The sequence below is a fragment of the Pipistrellus hanaki genome (assembly GCF_964339955.1).
Source record: "Pipistrellus hanaki genome assembly, chromosome: 18".
Taxonomy (NCBI): domain Eukaryota; kingdom Metazoa; phylum Chordata; class Mammalia; order Chiroptera; family Vespertilionidae; genus Pipistrellus; species Pipistrellus hanaki.
Window position 1 is genome coordinate 3,916,901 of NC_140520.1, and position 20,825 is coordinate 3,937,725.

Consider the following 20,825-nt stretch of genomic DNA (forward strand, 5'->3'; position numbering starts at 1 on the left):
GGACAGACACCAGGCAACAGACTGATCTTCGTCATGTCCACATCCCATCCCAGCACCAAACCTTCAAACCTTCCCATCTGACAGCCGCAGCCTGCATTTTCACATCTAGTGAGGTTTCCACCCAAATCACTTATACCGAGGCCACTTGTGTTTTGACTGATGGATTTTATTGCAGAACTTCAGTTAGAAGCGAGATAAAGAAAGAAGACTGTTCAGAACCCCAGGGGATGGAGAACAGGTCAGGTTCATGGCCAGTTGCAGCAAGAACAGCTGGGGTCAAAGACAAGCCCGGCCTGGCAGTACTGCTGGTACGTGATCCCATTTATGCAGTGCCAGAAGGCATTTCTGTTATCTGCCACAGGGTAGAGGCCATCAGCTTTGTCAGCACAGAAGCCAGAGCCCCCACTTCCGCTCCCACTTCCACTTCCACTTCCACTTCCACTTCCGCCCCCACTCCCGCTCCCACTGGTGGGAGGAAGAGTGGTTGGTGTAATGGGCGGAGAGGGGGCAGTGCAACCTGGAATGACACAAGAGCAGACTAGTGACTGGTACGGTGAGGTCTGGAGGTGGGATACAGTTAGCTCTGGATCCCTACAACTGAAAGGATCACAGGATAGGCCCACACTCAGTAGGGAAAGCTATCATTTTAAGCCAGCCTGGTCTCTAATTTTATTACGTTCTCTCTTTCCTGATGATGTCAAAACCATTAAAACAAATTTACTGAGCACCCAAATGTGAAAAATACTTTTCTATATGATCTGAGTATATAAGTCCTGAGCAAATAAGCTCTAAGAGAAAATCTGGGGAAAGTTCAGGGAGTTGATAATTTTCCTGAATTAAAGATTAGAAATAGGTGAGCACTATTAAGGCTTTCTTGTTAAATCTCCCCAGAGGGGTTAAAAGAGACTTTTAATAAAGAGATCATAGAGAAATAAATGCTTAGATTATAAGGCCAGCCTAATTTCTTGAGGTTTTGCTATACCTTTAAGACTCAGAAGACCTGGAAAACCCACCCATGTGGGCTTGGTTTCCCATAAGAGCATGACATTTCTGACATGGAAGTTCAAGGGTAGGGAAGGATTTTAGCACCTATCTCTCAAGAGCAGGGAGATGAAATGGGAAAATGCCCCCTGGTCAATGGGGGTGGACAGATGCGAGAACTATCTTTTGAGTTGGAGAAGGAGCCCTTATAGATCCCTGGACATCCTCCAGCTGTCACTCACTTCCGCTCTGCAGGCCCAGGGCATCCTTCAGGGTGGTGGTCAGGGGGAATTTGCCCTGGTTGCAGAAAGTGCCCGTGAAGTCATCCAGATCGATGGCCCAGACCATGGCGCCTCCAAAGTTGTTCTTCTTCAGCCAGTCAGCCTTTGGTAATGACAGAGACACCCAATGAAGTGCAGATACCAGGGCCAACCTGGGACTCTAGGGCTACAGAGGGGAGTAAACAGGCCACAGCGGTCCACGGCACCCAGTCCACCTTGATTTTGAAGCTCTTGGTGTCGTCATAGCCAACCCACTCGTTGCCTTTGTAAGCGTAGGGGACTTCCTGAGCAGCCTCCCACACTTCAGTGGCGCCATTCTTCAGGAAGGGACAGATCTAAGAGGAGATAAGGAAGAGGTCAAAAGGTGGGCAAAGGGTCCATGTTGCAGGGGTAGAGGGCACAGGGGAGGGAAGTAGAGAAGAGATACATGAAAGATACTTGAAAAGGAAGGCCTAGAGCTGAAACGGTGTGGTTCAATGGATAGAGCGTCGGCTTGGGGACTGAAGGGTCCCGGGTTCGATTCCGGTCAAGGGCATATACCTTGATTGCAGGCATGTAGGGGGTGTGCAAGAGGCGGCTGATCGATGACTCTCTCTCATCGATGTTTCTAACTCTCTATCTCTCTCCCTTCCTCTCTGTACAAAATCAATAAAATATATTAAAAAACAAAAAGAAAAAAAAAATAAGAAAAGGAAGGCCTAGAGCTCTATCAGCAAATTTCTCACTTCATTTAGGATTCTAAATATTTGTCCCATTCAATGTAGGAGAAGCTCTTAAATCAAAGAATGCCGTGGCCGGCAGTGAGCAGTGCCCGCTCACTGATGTAATCTCATTGATGGATCTCTTTGTCCTACTCTCTCTGAATTTGGAATCCAGTCTAATATGCAACGTGAGTGCTCATCCTGCCTTCCCTATAAATAGCCAGGTGCACCTACTTTTAGCCCCAACTACTTCAGTGAGCCAAGATGTGTTGGATTGTTTATATTGTTAACCTGTGGCTTTTCTCTGTCTCTCTCAGATTGCCGGGAGCATACCTCATAGTAGGCCCAGAACCCAGACTGCCTGGTGTAGGGCCCAGCAGGGCCAGGGCCAGTGATAGGAGCCCCGATTCCATGGTCGGAGGGGTTGCTCAGGATGTAGGTGTGTCCGTAGGTTGGGAATCCAACGATGAGCTTCTCAGCTGGGGCCCCGTTGTCCTTCCAATAGTTCATGATGTAATCCTGCAATGGCAACAGGTTACCAAGAGGCCCCACCGAGCCGATGGCCCGGGGCTTAGTTATGTTAGACCCCTGTTCTGGGGGGCAAATTGTTTGATCTTAATGACAGGGAATTTGTTAGTATTTTTAATACACATTTTGGTGGAATAATAGTTAAGGAGATTTGATTAGCCACTTACGCGAACAGTTATAACAAGTGAGATTTTTGTAGAATCTATGTTTTCCCCCAAATCCCCATGTGATGTAGGACACCATCTCTGGTCTGTGTATGAGTTGGTATAGGGACTCACCACATTGAGGTAGGCATTGCTGCCAGTGTCGGTTGGGTATTTGTAGAGGGGGCTGTTCTCTCCAGTGTAGCCCTCCCAGGAGCCATGGAGGTCATAGGACATGACATGGATGAAGTCCAGGTACCTGCAGGGCAGGTAAAGCAGGTAAAATCATCTCTGATGGTCATCTCCCACGCCTCTGCAGGCAAAGGTACCCCTTCCAAAGCCCCCTCAACAAGGTCCCTGGACAGCAAGACAGACTAAGGATGAGCGCCTCTTACACAAGCGGCACAGAGGAGCTGGGGACAGTGGTCACTCACTGGGACAGCTGGGGGATCTCATAGCCAGCCTGGATGTTGGAGATGCCACCCGCGACTGCGGCAGTGACCATCAGCCTGGGCCTGTTGACCTGTTCGGCCTCCTGCTCAAAAGCTTCACGCATTTCCTGTGCAAGAGGAGGAGAACGTCTATGAACGTGAACTCTAAGTTGACCTTCACGATTATTCTTCGAAGCAAATTTAACCAGTTGTCCATCTTTCATTCTTCAGCATTCTCACGGCAATAGGGCATCCAGGTCCGTCCTCTCGCACTGAGGTTGCGGGCAGCTGGGTTTTCTGCACGGCCTCACTGACCTTGTACATGAAATGGGTTGTGTGCCCTCCAGAAACTAATACCAAATGATACTGAATGCACACTGGCATTTAAAAATGAATTTTTAAAAATGACATGGAGCACAGCTCACCTGCACCAGGACAGTGAAGAGGTGCTTGTCCTGGGGCGGGCTCCCCCGAGAGCCAGGATACTCCCAGTCAAAGTCCAGCCCGTCAAAGTCGTACTGGCGCAGGAATTTGATGACCGAGGCGATGAAGGTCTGGCGGTTCTCAGGAGAGGACACCATGGCAGTGAAACTACGGGCGACCCCAAGAGGGCAGGTGAGGGTTTGCCTCCAGAGTCCCAACACCTTGTTGTAACATCAAACTCCTATATTTTTGCCTCCAAACTCTTTACCAGGGTCCACAACCCAAACAAAAGAACGTTCCTGGTTTTCTCCTGTCCTTACTTGTAATCACAGCCATGGCCCCTCAGTGTTGCCTCTGTTTTATTGATCCAAACGCTGGTCTTCCTGCCAAGTTGTGCTGGTTGCTTTGAACACCTGAGCCCCTCTGCTCACCTCACAGCTCTCTGTAATCTCTCTCCAAACAGTCCCCCAAACACATTCGCCCTCAGCCAAGTCTCATTCATTTGCATGCCTTTCCCTTCCCTTCCCACAGAAGGTAAATAGAGAAAATTGCTCCAACATTTTTCTCAGGGGCTGTGCTCTTGAAAGTCTCTAAGAAGAGATTGTTTTGCAATCCTATTCACTAAACCTTGATGAATAGGATCCCAGAATATCCATCCACATTTAAATGTCTAAAAGCAATCGCATCCTACGTATTATTGAGGCTCTGGTGTAGTAACTTAGTTAAGCAGCCTATTTGTTTCTTGTGCATCCTTAATACCCTGCATTAGACTGTGAGGTCTGAAGGGACTCGGGGCACAGAGGGCCACCTTGTTTTCAGTAGCAAATAAGCACCAGCCCTCCCACCGGGACTCACGGGGCAGTTCCGAAGTTCCAGCCGCCGATGGCCAGGAGCGTTTTGAGCTGGCTGTTCCTGGAAGGCGAAGGGTAGAAAAGAGGACCTTCAAAACCCCCGAGCCACTCTACTGAGAATTCCATCGCTTTGGTATCGGGCCCAGTCTTATACCTTGACATGTTTATTGCAGAACAATTTTCCTCCACTACCAAACACTTTATAACAATTCTTTGTGTTGTGGTTATCATAAATTTACTCAGGCTCTTTGGGGAAAACTAAATTATGGAAATGGGCTGTTTGTTTTAAAAGAAGTATGTATTGGTGACATTTTTTGAAATATCTATATATCTACATGTAGCTATCTATATCTATCTATCTGTCTATCATCCATCCATCTGTCAGCATAATATGATCATATTCAATTCCATCAGATGAAATGGTAAATGGGGCTTGAGCATAGTTACTTTCTCAGCCTCTGGGAACAGTATTTCTCAAACATCAGTTTACGGAAGAATAAAATGCAAGGGTCAGAGTGGGAGGGCACCATGGAATGCCAGGTTTATGGCCGCCTTCCCAGAGATTCTGAAGCAGCTGGACCAGGGTAAGCATTGGCATTTTTATCAAGTGCCCCAGGTGATTTCCATACAAGTAGTCAAATGGGCCACATTTCCAGAAACACCACTCCAAAGGGGTCATCGCCTCTTAGGTTATCAAAACTTTCCTGGAGCAGCTGCACCCAGGACAGTGCTACTCCCAAGGGAATGCTACTTCTCCCACATATAACTAAACCGAACAAGTCAGAAATGAAAAAATAGTAGGGGTTTCAGTTGTTTGATTTGTGGATTTTTTACACAAACCAGAACTCCATTCAAATTCAGCGAACGCTTCCGTTTTCTTAGGTTTAACGACATCTAATCGTTTATATCCTCTGCCTCCTGCTCTGAAAGTAGCTAAGATGGCTTGCAGTTTCCTGGGTCATAAAAAAGCTTGACAAAGAAAGGAAGAAACACAACTAATATGTTTCCAATAGCTGCTAGAGCTCTCTATATTCTTGCTACTTAAAGGGCAGATCTTGGGCCAGAAGCATCAGGGAGCTTATTGGAAGTGCAGGTTCTTGGTCCCCATTCCGGACTCATCAAATCAGAGCTGCATTTTAGAAAGACGCCAGCTGATTCGCTTGCACATCATGTTTGGGAAGCACTGCACTGAGAGATACTCAACCAGATATTTCCCCCTTCTCTTACTTGCTCTTCAGGCCATTGAAAGCCTGGTAGAGGGTCACGTCATTCCATTCGATGGTGGTGATCTCGTTGTTGCGCATGCCCGCGAAGGCGTAGATCAGGTGAGTACAGAGGCAGGGGTCGAGGTCCTCGGGCGTGAAGCGCCCCAGGCCTGGCCGGTACTGGGCCCAGTTGGTGAAGTAGCATATCAGCTGGTAGGCAGAGCCTATGGGCAGTAAGGAGGAAGGACAATGGCCTTGGTTTGGACGCTGCTGAAACGTGCCATGAGTCTTGGCCCTCCTGTCTCCCTCCCTCTGCCTCAGATGCCGCATCTCCGTGTGTGAGCACGCTCACAGATGAGTTCAAGGGTTCTGACTTGGGAACTAGTGGGCAACCGGGGTCAGGGGGTGGGGAGGTTGGCTATTTTTAACTTTGATGAATTTATTTTGAGATCTTGTATAAACAGACCTGGGAACCACTGAAGAGAAGAGTCTTATGAAGCCCAGTGGACCCCCGTTTCTAACTGGTAGGTGGCCGTGCTGAAGAAGACAACATGGCAACCGATCCTAAACCCTAGATTTTCCCAACGTCAAACCCACCCGTCTCTGAAGAGATCGTAGCTCTCTTTCCTAGTATGGCTTATCTCTTATATACTTTTGGAAAAAAGGATTGGAATATTTAAAAAGCACATATCTTAGCAGGTCATTGCAATGGGAAGAATTGATAAGAATTTGAGGGGTTTGGAAGGCAAAGATAAAATCCAGGACTTACCTAGCTGAGCATTCAGCAGAAGGGCCAGACCTAGAGAGAGAGTGGGAAAAATGAAAACAAAAGCATGTGCTCTGGAACGGCCATCTATCCTGTAGAATCTAATTCTGAGGACTTGGATGCCGTCCTATTTGTCAGAGGTTGTTACAGCTCCAGCAGCCCTCAGGGGTTATGCCAAAGAGTATATTGAGTATGTGAGTGACTACACATACACACACACTTCACCCCCTGAACTGGAATGAGTACAGCCTTCCACAGACAAGGCATTCTCCGAATCAATGAATTCAGTATCTCCTGGGGCCTGGGAAAAATTATTTTTTTAACCAACTTTTAGTCTGTGAGGCCAGACTCCAGATCCCTCTCCCTGGCTTCTATAAAGTGCTTGCAATATGATTTTTAAATAAATTGAGCTAGAGGTTTTATTTGGAAAAGGTTCTGAAACTATGAGTATAGACTGCCTCTCAGCTGCCAGCTCCAGAGAAAAAGCTGTCAGCTGAGGCAGAAGAAGGCTCTATTCCTGATTACGAACCCACCTGTGAGGAGAAGCAGCTTTGCCATGGCTGCTGTCGGTACTGGTCCAGCAGGGCCCGGACTGGCTTTTTATGCCGTGCGAGTTGCTGGTTATCAAACGGAGAACATTGAACCCAGGTGTGCATATAGCTTATCAGGAACCCACAGATCTCCTTTCCTGCAAACAGGAAACAGGACCTCCAACCTACGTTCTCCCAGCACCACGCTCCCTGCCCTGTGAGGACAGAACATGCCATGGCTCCCAACAGGGTGGCGGAGACCATCACCACGGAAAGCACCAGCTTAATAGCCTTTTTGGCAGTGCCCAGGGTTGATAAGCATCTGTTTCAACACGGGGCTAGGTTTTTAAGTTGTGGACATTTCGTGCCTAGAGCACCAAAGCTTGTGTTTATTGGAAAGTAAATAATAAAAGCCTTTGGAAGTTATTAGCTGTTCTTAAACTTGTTCATGGAATTACTTGTATGTAATTTGTACAATCGGTGCCTAAGGAACGTCTCCACTTTAGGTGCTGCCTTTTAAACATTCTACCCACTCTGGAATAACCTTAAGTCATTTTTTTTAATCCTCACCTGAGGATATTTTTCTATTTATTCTTTTTTATTCTTTTTAAAAATATATATATCTTATTGATTTTTTACAGAGAGGAAGGGAGGGGGGGTAGATAGCTAGAAACATCGATCAGATGCCTCCTGCACACCCCCCATTGGGGATGCACCCATAACCAAGGCACATGCCCCTGATCGGAATCAAACCAGGGACCCTTGAGTCCACAGGCCCAGGCTCTATCCACTAAGCCGGTTTGGCCAGGGCTCTATTGATTCTTAGAGTGGAAGAGAGAGGGAAAGACAGAGAGAAACATCGATGTGAGAGAAACACATTGGTTGCCTCCTGCACAAACCCTGACCAGGGCTCAGGACCAGGGAGGAGCCTGCAACCGAGGAACGTGCTCTAGACTGGAATCGAACCCGGGACACTTTGGTCTGCAGGCCAATGCTCTTATCCACTGAGCCAAACCAGTGAGGGCAACCTTAAGTCATTCTTATACAATAATTTCCTCTAAGAACGTATGAATCCATAAATATTCTTTCCAAAGGTCACGGACAGCTCTCTAGGGTTCCACAGTTCCAAATTACCTCCAGAAGAGGTGAAAACATATTTCATGTTGCTGATAGAGACGATGGCGATGATATTGAAAAGAATCTCTTTTGATAGGAATATTTGCAACTTGACTATTTCTAGAATTTCTTGTTTGAAATTTATTTCAACCTACCTTTCCAAAAATTATCCATTGTTTTAAAATAAATTTCTGCTTCAGCAAAATGACCTATTCATGATTCCTAAATATATCATATGCATTTGTTCTCACTATCCCTCCTTTGCCTGTACTGTAATGTCTTCCCCTCTCCTCACTGCTTATCCTGATATTTCAATTCTTCAACACCCAGCTCAGATCCTCTCGTTGAAGCTCAATGGTCTCTCCTTCCTCTGAAATACTTGATAGACTCTAGTACATGTTGTCTGTACTGCTTACTGTCCTGTGACAAACCTGGAATCCAGATGGTGGGCATCCCCATCATGGGATGTCAGCACCTTAGCAGACTTACTGTGAATGCAGACTCGTTTGATGAGGGAAAGGACAGGGCACTTGGATTTTCATTTCCATCAGGACTGGTCACAAAATGAAATTCAAAAGAATGGAGGGTCGATGGTGAGTGACCAAAAAACAATGAATGTTTATCAGGGGGCTCTCCCCATTATTTAATTTACCTTTTCTTATTATCAGCCCAATTTTGTAGATGAGAATATGGACCAGATCCTAAGCACCAGACCCAGGACTCAGTGCCAAGATTAGCTGCCTCTAGAATGAAAATCTAACATTTACACTGCGCTACCTCCTTATATCAATTGAGTAGGCTGGTGGTGGTCTAGGTAGAACGGGATAGGCATTTTCCTGAGACACCCAGGAGAATAATGTTGGGACTAAGAGCCAGAATTGTGGCCAATCAGGGTTAAGTCAAGGACTTGCAAGAGCCAGCCGCAAGGCAATCATCCCAGGTTTATCCTATTTGACCATCAGGTCCAGCTGCTGTGTAAACTTAGTGAAGTATTTTCTGTTGAATTACCCCTAGCTCCATAGGAGTGACCTGCAGATAAAGCATCCCTCCCTGATAGCTCCTTAAAAACTCCAGGTGAGTCCCCATCCAGCTTGCCCGCCATCTGAGCACTGGCGTGTTGGAAAGAATCCCCATCCTAGAGGTCATACAAAGGTTAGAGCACTTTATGTGCACCAGCACCATGATAAGAATGGCTTCTTAGTGCCCACGTGGCAGAGTTCAGGGCCCGGAGCAGGTACAATAATGGACCCAGCTGCAACTGGGTAGTTCATCAACAGCCAGGTAGAGATAGCAGCAACCCAGCTTACTCTCCACTCATTCCTTAGCCCAGGCAGCAACCTGATTTCACAGTCACCAAGAGAGCAGGGCTGGGGGGATAGAAAGGAAAAAAGGATACCTGGATTGGGTTCTCAACCCACAGTTATTCGTCACCAGAAAACTTCCTGTTTTATTTTTCTTATCTTAGACTCAAACAAACTTAAATATATAATTTTGTTGAAAAAAATTTTTCTACTATAATTTACAAAATTATTTCTCTCTGGCCTGACTGGCCTGGCTCAGTAGTTGAGCTTCGACCTATGAACCAGGAAGTCACAATTCAATTCCCAGTCAGGGCACATGCCCCCGTTGCAGGCTCAATCCCCATTGTGGGGCAGGCAGGAGGCTGATGATCAATGATCTCATCACTGATGTTTCTATCTCTCTCCCTATGGAATCAATACAAATGTATTTATAAAAAATTATTTCTGGCTGGCTATCAATTCTTTCACTCATACATATAATGGCTAATGGTTACATAATATTTATAAATACTAAGAAATATAGTTGATGAAATTGATCCTCTAGGGAACTGTGTAGTATTTTTTACTTCTTAATTATATACATGTATTATATTGACAAAAATAAAATTTAAATTTAAAAAGAGATAAAGTCTGAGAATTCAAAAGAAGATATGATTGCCGAAACCGGTTTGGCTCAGTGGATGGAGCATCGGCCTGCGGAATGAAAGGTCCCAGGCTCGATTCCGGTCAAGGGCATGTACCTTGGTTGCGGGCACATCCCCGGTGGGGGGTGTGCAGGAGGCAGCTGGTGGATGTTTCTGTCTCATCAATGTTTCTGACTCTCTATCCTTCTCCCTTCCTCTCTGTAAAAAATCAATAAAAAAATATGAAAAGAAAATAAAAATAAAAAGAAGATATGATTTTGGTGGTAAACATGAACAAAATTTAAAAAGTAGCTTAAATTTTCCAGAGTATAATTTGTTGTTAAATACTAAGATCCCAGGCCATGTAAGAAAAGCTCAGAGCTAACATAACAGTCTGTGTGAAAAGATGAAAGCTTTTTCTGCAAGATCAGAACTAAGTCAAGGATGCACCTTTCCCACTTCTCTTCAACATAGCACTGGAAGTCTTAGCCAGAGGGATGGAGCAACAAAGAGAAATTAAATTTTGCACAGCAAAAGAAGCAATCAACAAAGTGGGAGAAAAATATTTACATGCCATATATCGGATAAGGGATTAATAACTAAAACACATAAAGAACTCATACAACACATTAACAACAACAACACCTTGTTATGACAAAGTCAATGTTGATATTGGAAGTGCTCAAACCCCAAACCCATTTAAGAACCCATTACTGACAGGGAAACCATATTATCTTGGTTTCGCTGTACAAGAAGAATGTTTGGGCTCGAGCCCAGGCACCATACAAATAAGCTCCATCACGGAATAGCTTACATAATTCGAGATGGTTTTGTACAGTGGGCTGGACTCTCTGTTTGGATAGCCCTAATTGGCTATTTCACCCTCATCTATGTGTAGCAAATGGTTTCCACAGTCCTTTCCAGAAACAGGTTAGCATGCTCTCACTCTTTCCCCTGATGCTAGAATATCTAACAGCCCTTAAAAAAAATGTACAGGTACTCAAATTTCCTATGTACAGTTTTCTAGAATTTATTTGCCTGAAGACTAGTCTGCACTCTGAAGATTTTCCTTCCTTGTCTCCCTTTTCACAACTGTTGTTCTCCTCCAAAGAGGAGAAGCAGAATTGGAAATGTGAGTCAAGAAGGAGTGTAGCTGTGGCTCTTTCTCTCCAAGGAGGCAGCCAGTCGCCTAAGTGCAGAGATGCAGACCTTTGTGAGACCCTGGTGGACAAGATCATCGCCCTTGAGATTGAACCCAGTGACACCATTGAGAATGTTAAAGCCCAATTTCAAGACAAGGAGGGCATCCTGCCCAGCCAGCAGCACCTGATTTTTGTGAGTAAGCAGCCAGAGGATGGCCACACTCAGACTCTACCTTCCAGAAAAAGTTCACCCTGAACCTGGGGCTTTGCCTGCCAAGTGGCATTACTGAGTCTTCCCTCCTCCAGCTCATTCAGAAATGCACCTTCCACAACATGTTCTGTCCCAAGTGTTTCCCTTGCCTGCACTTCTGCGCTGTCACATGTTACAAACCACCACCAGCCTCCACCCTAAATGTTACAAACCACCACATGCCCTCCAGCCCTGCAGGGTGGCCTCCTGCATAAGCCCCATGGGTGTGGGGTTTCAGGAAAGCTTCCTTTTAGTTAGTTCACTGGAGTCATAAAAAAAGAGAAAAAAAAATGTAGGATTCAACCTAACTACACCAGTAATTACATTAAATGTAAATGGACTAAAAATTCTAGGTTGTTTATATCTCGTCTTGTTTAAAAAATGCTTAAGTGTATGCTGAGAGTGTTGTCATAGAACTTAGCATATGGGAAATCCGTCAGGAAGTATTTTTAAAAAATATATTTTATTGATTTTTTTACAGAGAGGAAGGGAGAGAGATAGTTAGAAGCATCGATGAGAGAGAATCATTGATCAGCTGCCTCTTGCACGCCCCCCACTGGGGATGCGCCCGCAACCAAGGTACATGCCCTTGACTGGAATCCAACCCCAGACCCTTCAGTCCGCAGGCCGACGCTCTATCCACTGAGCCAAACCGGTTTCGGCAGGAAGTATTTTTTTTAAAAAGCATTCTTCCAGTAAAATTTGAGTCACAAATTGGAAGGAAGAAAGGGAGGAGGCATCGTTCTTGCCTTCAATAACCTTAGAGTCAATACTGCACTTAGAGTAAATACCGTGTGAATGGTATTTCAAGCTGTTTATTAATGCTCATTAACTTATTTAATCATGACCTACGTTGTGTCAGGTATCATCTGAATGCTAAACTGTATGAGTAAACACGACACAGGGCTCACTATCACTGCTGCAGGCAGACACATAAAGGGGAAATTATGGTTGTACATCTAAAACTAATATTATTATTGTACATCAACTGTAATTTAAGAAATAAAATTTTAAAAAGAGAAAAGAAAAGAAAGAAAGAAAGAAAGAAAGAAAGAAAGAAAGAAAGAAAGAAAGAAAAGAAAGAAAGAAAGAAAGAAAAGACAGCTGCAAAGATGCCCATGGATGGAGGCTGAGGGTCACAATGCTTAGGACCTCCCTCCACTCCACCCCCCGCCTTACTACCCATGCAGACAGGGCTGTTCCTCCAGGAAGCCCACCAGGATGCCACGTCACTGGTGCCCAGATCGCGTCTGAGGGCTCCCCAGCCCCAGAAGGCAACCCAGGGAGAAGCAAAGGCGTCATCTTGAGCGTGGAAACCAGCCCCAGGGCATCCACCCAGCCTGACCACAACCCAGTTTGGATGGACAGCTGCAGCGCTGTGGGAGGCTGGGGGACGTGGCGCCCTCTGGTGGCGGCTGAAAAGAGGCTCAATACCCGGTGGGTGTGGCCTTGTGTCTTCCCCAAGCTCTCAGCCTCTTTGGGGATGGGGATTGTCTCAGAGAAGTTGGGAGGATGAGTCCAGGACCCGGCTCACCGTGGCACCATCGGACCAAAACAGGAGGAAACAGAAGGAGAACTCTGGGGAAGGTCAAAGGGGCGAATGCAGAAAACCCGCTTCTTCTGTTCAGCTCTAGATGCGGAGACATGGGCTTTCCTCATCTGCCCCACAGGCAGGCATTCCTGAGGCTCGGGACCTCCTCCTTGTTGTCTGGGCTGGTTCAGACCTCACCTTGGCGTAAGGACAAGGGGCTTTTGTTACTGTGCCTCTGGGCAGAGGAGACGGGCTCTTCCCACATAGGCCAGCCTGGCACCTGTGGGACAGGGGGCGAAGAGAGCCCCACCCGCAAGGCAGGACGCTGGGAGGGAGGGTAGCCCAGGCCAAGCGACCATCAGGGGAAGCGAGGAGAGAGAGCAGATTCAAGAGACCTGTTTGTCCCCTGGCGAGAGGGGCAGGCCTCGGAGGCACCCGGAGAACCTAATCAGAAAGGCCCAGCCCCCGAAAAAGAACGAGGGAGGAAGAAAACAGACAGCTGGGGACACCCACATGCCCACCTTGCCCAAGGACCCCTTTGGCGTGGGAAGTTGCTATCAAACCTGAACTAAGAATCTCAGACATTCTTTGGGACTTTGCGAGTGAGACTGGACTATAGTGAAGTCGTTGAATTATGGACTCTAACCCTTTTCCCTCAACTATGAGGTCAACACTTCACTAGCTCTCCAGCAGGTCTCCAAGACTTGTCTCAGACAAAATAGGATCTCCGTAAGACGCCGTTGACTAAACAAGTGTGAGAATGAATGATAGGTCATCCATCTGTTCCTTCCAGAAGGCCCACCTCTGGGAGTCCGTCATTAGTGAGTGAGTGAATAAATGAATGAACGGGAGTCTAGACTTGCTGGCCACCAGGCCGGCCATAGGCTGCATGGTGCGACCTAAAGGCTTGTCTGGGTTGAACCACCGTGAGAACTTTGCTCAGGTACAGGATGTGGGCTGAGCATCTCACCATCCGAGTTTCGAGAGTGGGGTTGGGCCCGGAAGGGGCCTCTGATTTGTTTGGTGGGGCCCGTGCGGGGGCTGCCAGAGCTTCAAACTGAGAGCTGGGGGAGGAAGGAGGCGCGGGAGGATGGGAACAGCGGGCAGAGATGAAACGGAAGCCGTTGTCAGGGCTCAGGCTGCAGGAGAGAGGGCCCAGGCCTGGGGGGGCTGAGATAGTCATGTGTCTTCTCTCCAGGGGCCTGCCCCGACGCCGCACACAGAGGCCAGGGCGCGCCTTTACCGATGGGGGGATGAGATGACCTTGCCCTTGTGTTTGTGGGGATCCTGTGTGGTCATGCATGTGTGCCATTTCATGCATGTGAGCCGCTTCATGCATGTGAGCCACTTAGCGGAGTGCACGCATCAGAATGGACTCTCAATAAATATCTATTTATTTATTCCAGCACTTTCTAGCCATTCGTTTCAAATTCCTGTCACGTTGGCAAAGAAGGGAGATGGAGAGTTGTAAAGAGCCAAAGCCAGGGCATCGGGGTGGCCTGACCCACCTCCTGTGGCCTCATCACCCACCACCCGACCTTGAGGCGCTGGCTGCAGGGGACCCGGGCTCCATGCGGTGCCCAAGCCCAGGGGTGGTTCCCTGCCACAGGCCAGGAGCTCTGGAGGCAGATGTGGAGCTAGAGCTCGGGCCATTCACCAGGAATCCTTACCCGTGAAAGGAAGGGGGAGGGGACAGGACTGTACCGGGGGAAGTTTTGGCCAACCTGGACTCCTGCATCAGAGTTGTCCACCTGCCCCAGAGTGCCTGGGCCTGTCCTCCCGTCCCACTGCGTCCCAGGGGTGGGCTACCCGGGGAAGGACATTGTGAGCCCTGGGAAGCCAAGAGCAGGAGGCCTCTCCTAGGCACCCACAGCTGGGCACAGGTCTACAGTGAGTGCAGGAGGCCCTCCCCTAGGCGCCCACAGCTGGGCACAGGTCCACAGTGAGTGCAGGAGGCCCTCTGCCTGGCACCCACAGCTGGGCACAGGTCCACAGTGAGTGCAGGAGGCCTCTCCTAGGCACCCACAGCTGGGCACAGGTCCACAGTGAGTGCAGGAGGCCTCTCCTAGGCACCCACAGCTGGGCACAGGTCCACAGTGAGTGCAGGAGGCCTCTCCTAGGCACCCACAGCTGGGCACAGGTCCACAGTGAGTGCAGGAGGCCCTCTGCCTGGCACCCACAGCTGGGCACAGGTCCACAGTGAGTGCAGGAGGCCTCTCCTAGGCACCCACAGCTGGGCACAGGTCCACAGTGAGTGCAGGAGGCCTCTCCTAGGCACCCACAGCTGGGCACAGGTCCACAGTGAGTGCAGGAGGCCTCTCCTAGGCACCCACAGCTGGGCACAGGTCCACAGTGAGTGCAGGAGGCCTCTCCTAGGCACCCACAGCTGGGCACAGGTCTACAGTGAGTGCAGGAGGCCCTCCCCTAGACGCCCACAGCTGGGCACAGGTCCTACAGTGAGTGCAGGAGGCCCTCTGCCTGGCACCCACAGCTGGGCACAGGTCCACAGTGAGTGCAGGAGGCCCTCTGCCTGGCACCCACAGCTGGGCACAGGTCCACAGTGAGTGCAGGAGGCCCTCTGCCTGGCACCCACAGCTGGGCACAGGTCCACAGTGAGTGCAGGAGGCCTCTCCTAGGCACCCACAGCTGGGCACAGGTCTACAGTGAGTGCAGGAGGCCCTCCTCTAGGCGCCCACAGCTGGGCACAGGTCTACAGTGAGTGCAGGAGGCCCTCCTCTAGGCGCCCACAGCTGGGCACAGGTCTACAGTGAGTGCAGGAGGCCCTCTGCCTGGCACCCACAGCTGGGCACAGGTCCACAGTGAGTGCAGGAGGCCTCTCCTAGGCGCCCACAGCTGGGCACAGGTCCACAGTGAGTGCAGGAAGCCCTCTGCCTGGCACCCACAGCTGGGCACAGGTCCACAGTGAGTGCAGGAGGCCCTCCCCTAGGCACCCACAGCTGGGCACAGGTCCCACAGTGAGTGCTCCAGCATCCTCAGCTCCTAGTGGCTGGCACACAGAGGCAGATGTCCACTGGTCTCATTATTCCCCGATGACTCCTGTCGCTGCTCACAGCACAGCTTCACAGACACGCCAGGGGCCTTTGGGGCAAACCGCTCGTCCCACTGGCCGGTGGCGCAGCTGGTCTCCGTCCGAGATGGTCTGAGGACACCTGGGCCTGGAAGCCCTCCCTCGGCTGGTCTGAAAGAGGGTGTGGAAGGTGTTGGGGAGCGGGGTGGTGGGGGAGGGGTGAGGCCGGCTAAAGAAGTGGGCATTCCGAGTGTTAGACAGCAGGAGGGAGCGGGAGTGCTCAGAGGAGCTGAGCTGGGGTAAAACGATACAGCCTGAGCACAGAGCACAGCCTGGGAATGCGAAACACCTGGACATTCCTCCGAGCTGCCTGGACTTCCCCACCCGGAGTTTCGGTTCCTCTGGCTTCATGCCGGTGAACTCACACTCCACTGCACACCCTGGTCACTAGCGGGGCTAAGACGTACCGCAAACTAGTATTTAAGGGATTGCAGCGGAGTAGCCCTGGGGCCATAACCTGCTGAAACATTAACCCATAGATCCAGAGACACAGAAGCATAGCAGAATGCAGAGGCTCAGAGGGAAGGCTGGGAGGGTGGGCGGGCGGGAAGAGCTCAGCCAAAGACCTCGTATGCGTATATACACAACCCATGGACACAGACAAGAGGGTGTGAAGGCCTAGGGTGGGGGGTAGGGTGGCGGTGGGCTAGGAGGGGTCAATGGAGGCAGGGGGTGCAGGGGAGAAAGGAGGACATATGTAATACTTCCAACAATAAAGACCTAAAAACAAAACAAAACAAAACAAAAAACATGAAACCAGTGTTTCATGTGGCAGGCGACAGGCAGTGCCGTGCAGGAGCCCCTCCCGGCCCGTCTGTGGAAACATCTGAGGTGAGGGTGAAGGCCCTCGGAGGCCAGCGAGCTGCGGGAGCAGGTGCTGGGCAGGAAGCCCGCAATGACCTTGGGAACAGGCAGTTTCCTCTGGTGAGCGCTGTGGGTGACGGTTCCACCTCCTGCCCCGGCACAAGCCGGTAAACAACCTGAGCCCCACCTCTGCCCCGGCCGCTTGCAACCAGGCTCTGTGCAACCCGGGCTGCTTCCTGACGGGCAGGGCCTGGTACCTGGGCCCCGAGAGAGTAAAGCGCGCTACCGATTTAGCGCTCTACCTATTTGCATTTGGTTTCCTCTGTATAGTACCAAAAGGAGGAAGGGGAGAAGGAGGAGGAGGAGGAAGAGGAGGAGGAGGAAGAGGAGGAGGAGGAAGAGGAGGAGGAGGAGGAGGAGGAGGAGGAGGAGGAGGAGGAGGAGGAGGACGAGGGGAAAGCAAAATGAAACAGTATTTAATTGCACAGCCCCTTGGCCCTGGGAATTTGCTGCTCCACACTTCTCATGTATTTACAACTCGGCTCCGCCCTCATCCCCTCCATGCGGTCCAGCAGGTGCTGTGCACCGAGTCCCCCGCCCTCCCGGTGCTGAGGACACAGTGAACCGTTACACATCCGTGAACTCTAGGGCAATCATATTAGATCCGAGACCCCAACCATTCAAAGCATTTTCATAACTGAAAATCTCCCTTGGATTTTTTAAAATGTATTTTTTTATTATTGGTAATAATATTACAGATTCCCTTGGTTTTTTTTTAACCAAAAACCTACAAGTCATGTTGAGTGTGAAATCTCCACTGAGAGCTGAGAGGGTACCTCCTTGGAGCCAGGTTCAATCTGTAGCACCCAGCAGCGTGCCTGGGACCCAGGAGACACTCAGGAAATGACGGCTGAGGACGTGTGAGAGGGAGGTGTGCGTGAGCAGAGAGGTGGAGAGGGATGAAGCCGGCTGTGGACCTAGACGGCTCATAAGAAAGTCTAGTAAGAGCATCCCCCAGACTGGTGAGGCTGAGGCCAGCCCTGCCCCCAGCTCTACCACCACCTCTGTCTCTTCCCTCTGGGTCCCCACCCACTGCCACCTTCTCTCTTGCCTCACAGGCTTGTCTTTCAAAGCCTTTCGCCATTTCCCGAGCTTCCCTACACGGTGGCCGTGCTCCCTGAGCAGACAGCCCTCTGGCTAACCAGGCTGTCCAGCCCAGCTCCTTCCCGGGTTGGGAGGGGCGGGGGGAGAGGAAGGGGATCATGGCGGCAGGAGGGTACCGCCTGGGGCTCTGTTATTAGGATGAACATGGACAGCTGGGGATCGATGCCATTAATCAGGCGATAACAAGGGCCTGCTGAGCTCCGTGTTCTAAGGCTGTGCTGCATGCACTCAACACTCTGCTTATTTGTACAATCTCCAGAACTACATTTTCTGGAGGCCCTTTCTCTCCGTGATCGCTGCCTGCTGAGTGAAAAGAAGGGAAACTAGTGGAGACAGTTACCCATCGATCCCTTCGCTGGGCTGAAGACAGGGGTCTGCACAGAGCTCTCCTGGTTCGGGTCCTGCCAGCTCTGAACTCGCTGTGTGAGGATGAGGCTCCACCCCCACCCAGGGAGGCCGAGGGCAGGGCAGGCAGCTCTCAGTTCTCAGGTGGGCACTTCCTGTGGCTGAGACCACAGGGCTGCCGCTGACACTGTCCCTCTGACATGGCATTCGACAACTCTAGGTTCTTTCTATCAATTAATGGCCGATGATGGTTAATGAAACAAATGAGGTGCAGCCAAAACCGGTTTGGCTCAGTGGATAGAGCATCAGCCTGAGGACTGAAAGGTCTCAGGTTTGATTCCGGTCAAGGGCATGTACCTTGGTTGTGGGCACATCCCCAGTGAGGGGTGTGCAGGAGGCAGCTGGTCAATGTTTCTCTCTCATCGATGTTTCTAGCTCTCTATCTCTCTTCCTCTCTGTAAGAAATCAATAATATTAATATTATATATATATATATATATATATATATATATATATATATATATATATTTTTTTTTTTTTTTTTTTTTTTAATGAGGTGCAGAGGGACAGGGAAGGTGTGAAATCAAGAGATTTCATCGCCATCCAGGCAAGGAGAAGAGTCTTTCAATTCAAATTAGTTGATTCAAGGTCACGTGGGAGACCTCTCAGGAAACATGTTATGAAAGATTACCGCTTAAAAAATGAAAAAGGTGATAGAAGATGTGCTACAGTGCAAGAAATGGCATGGGATTGAGAACTGGTCTACAATGATCTTGGAGTTAATGAGCAAACCTAGTTTCCCTCCTCCCTTCTCTCAGACCAAACTCTGGTTCTGAAACGTTGGTTCCCGTAGCCATGGGACAGAGATGGTTTTTAGGTTTCTCTTGGTTGGATGAGAAAGAAAATGTAGTTCTGGAGATTGTACAAATAAGCAGAGTGTTGAGTGCTGGGCCGCTTGTCAACTCCGCAGACGCCATAGCGATAGTTGGGGTCCTCAGCAGTGTCCCATGTGCCTGGAGATAAGGTCCCCATCCCAGTATGAATAAAAGGTTCGCTTTAGCTGCTGTGTGACTCCGGGCAAGTTTCTTCACTTCTCTGAGCCTGTTTGTCCATCTGTAACTCGGAGATAGTAATACCTACTCAAGGGATTATGGGTAATGCTGATTTGAAATAACGTTTACAAAATGCTTCGCATAGAGCCTGGACGTGTAAAGAGCTCAGCCCACGAGAGCCATCTGTTCCTTTTCTGTGAATGGCCCAGGAGAACTGAGAAATGCCCAAGTCTTCAGGTGTTAGAACTGCAGTTCAGTTAAACAATTACAGAGTGGCCACGTGCTAATGTGGTGGTCATAATGCTGGGCATGTATTCATATTCGTCCAACGAGTATCATGAAGTGGGTCTTGCAAGGAAACAGGTTATGCCATTTGGTGTTTCAGAGCCTTGCACAGTGCCAAAGAGGCACCCACAATTCCACCTGTTCTTTTGCTTCTGAATGTATCGAGAAACAGTTACCCATCAGATCTTTAAAAAGTGAGTAGACACAAAGGGAAAGAAGCCCATCTAAAAAGTCCTCGTGCTGCATGATTTCAATTCTGTGGAATTCTGCAGACAGCGAGAGGATTGGCCAGTGGTTGCCAGGGGATCCCAGAGAGGGAGGGAGGAATGAGCAGGTGGAGCCCAGGGGATTGTTAGGGCAGTGAAACCGTCCACATGACACTAATGGTGAGTCACGTCATATACATCTGTCAAAACCCACAGCATGTATGGGACAATGAGTGACCCTAATACAAACCATGGGCTTGAGTTAATCACACTGTGCTAATACACAAATGAAAGATGGAAAAAGTATGGGGAGAGAACATCTAGGAAGTCTCTCTACTTTCCATCCAATTTCTCTATAAACCTAAAATGGCTCTAAAACTTAGTCTGTTCTTCTTTTTTTTTTTTTTAATTTAGAATTTTTGCAATTCATTTCCTCTCCCAGTGCTACCTCCTGGAGATTAGACTCCAGTCTTCGGGCTGGAGTGCATTTCTCCTTCCTGTCCCTAAACTGCTCTGTGTCTCTCTTAATCCCGGCAACTCCATCGAGTAATGTCTTTCCCAATGTCAGGTCCTCGGGGACAGGGGCCACGCCGCACTGGTTTTTGTGAGATCCTGTCAGTCTTCCTTTCAGACCTCCCACTGGCTTCCCATTCCAAGGGGGAGGGGGGGTTACATGAGCAGCAAAGCATGATCACACAGTGAACATGCCTATGTATCTGCCACCAGATTAAGAAATAGGACACTCCCAGCACCGAGAATCCCCAGGGCAGTGGTCGGCAAACTCATTAGCCAACAGAGCCAAATATCAACAGCACAACGATTGAGAGCCAAATTTTTAAACTTCAACTTCTTCTAACGCCATTTCTTCAACATAGACTTGCCCAGGCCTTGGTATTTGGTGGAAGAGCCACCCTCAAAGGGCCAAAGAGCCGCATGTGGCCCGCTAGCTGCAGTTTGCCAACCACGGCCCTAGGGGGTCCTCTCAATTATAACTTCCCCTTTCCTCTCTACATTTAACATCCTCCTGACTTCTCACACATATAATTGCTTTGCCTATTTTTAACTTCATATAAATGGA

The 20,825-nt window shown here is 49.1% G+C and overlaps 1 protein-coding gene across 1 annotated transcript; it reads right to left on the reverse strand.

Moving 5' to 3' along the window:
• Nucleotides 1-245: 245 nt before the first annotated feature.
• CHIA (chitinase acidic) lies at nt 246-6,868 on the reverse strand (the record flags this gene model as incomplete). Its single annotated transcript, XM_084866247.1, has 11 exons — nt 246-517; nt 1,224-1,365; nt 1,478-1,597; nt 2,297-2,482; nt 2,770-2,893; nt 3,069-3,193; nt 3,491-3,656; nt 4,344-4,400; nt 5,567-5,768; nt 6,314-6,343; nt 6,844-6,868. The coding sequence occupies 11 exons, from the start codon at nt 6,866-6,868 to the stop codon at nt 246-248; spliced, it is 1,449 nt and encodes a 482-aa protein (XP_084722373.1).
• Between the last annotated feature and the right edge of the window lie 13,957 nt (nt 6,869-20,825).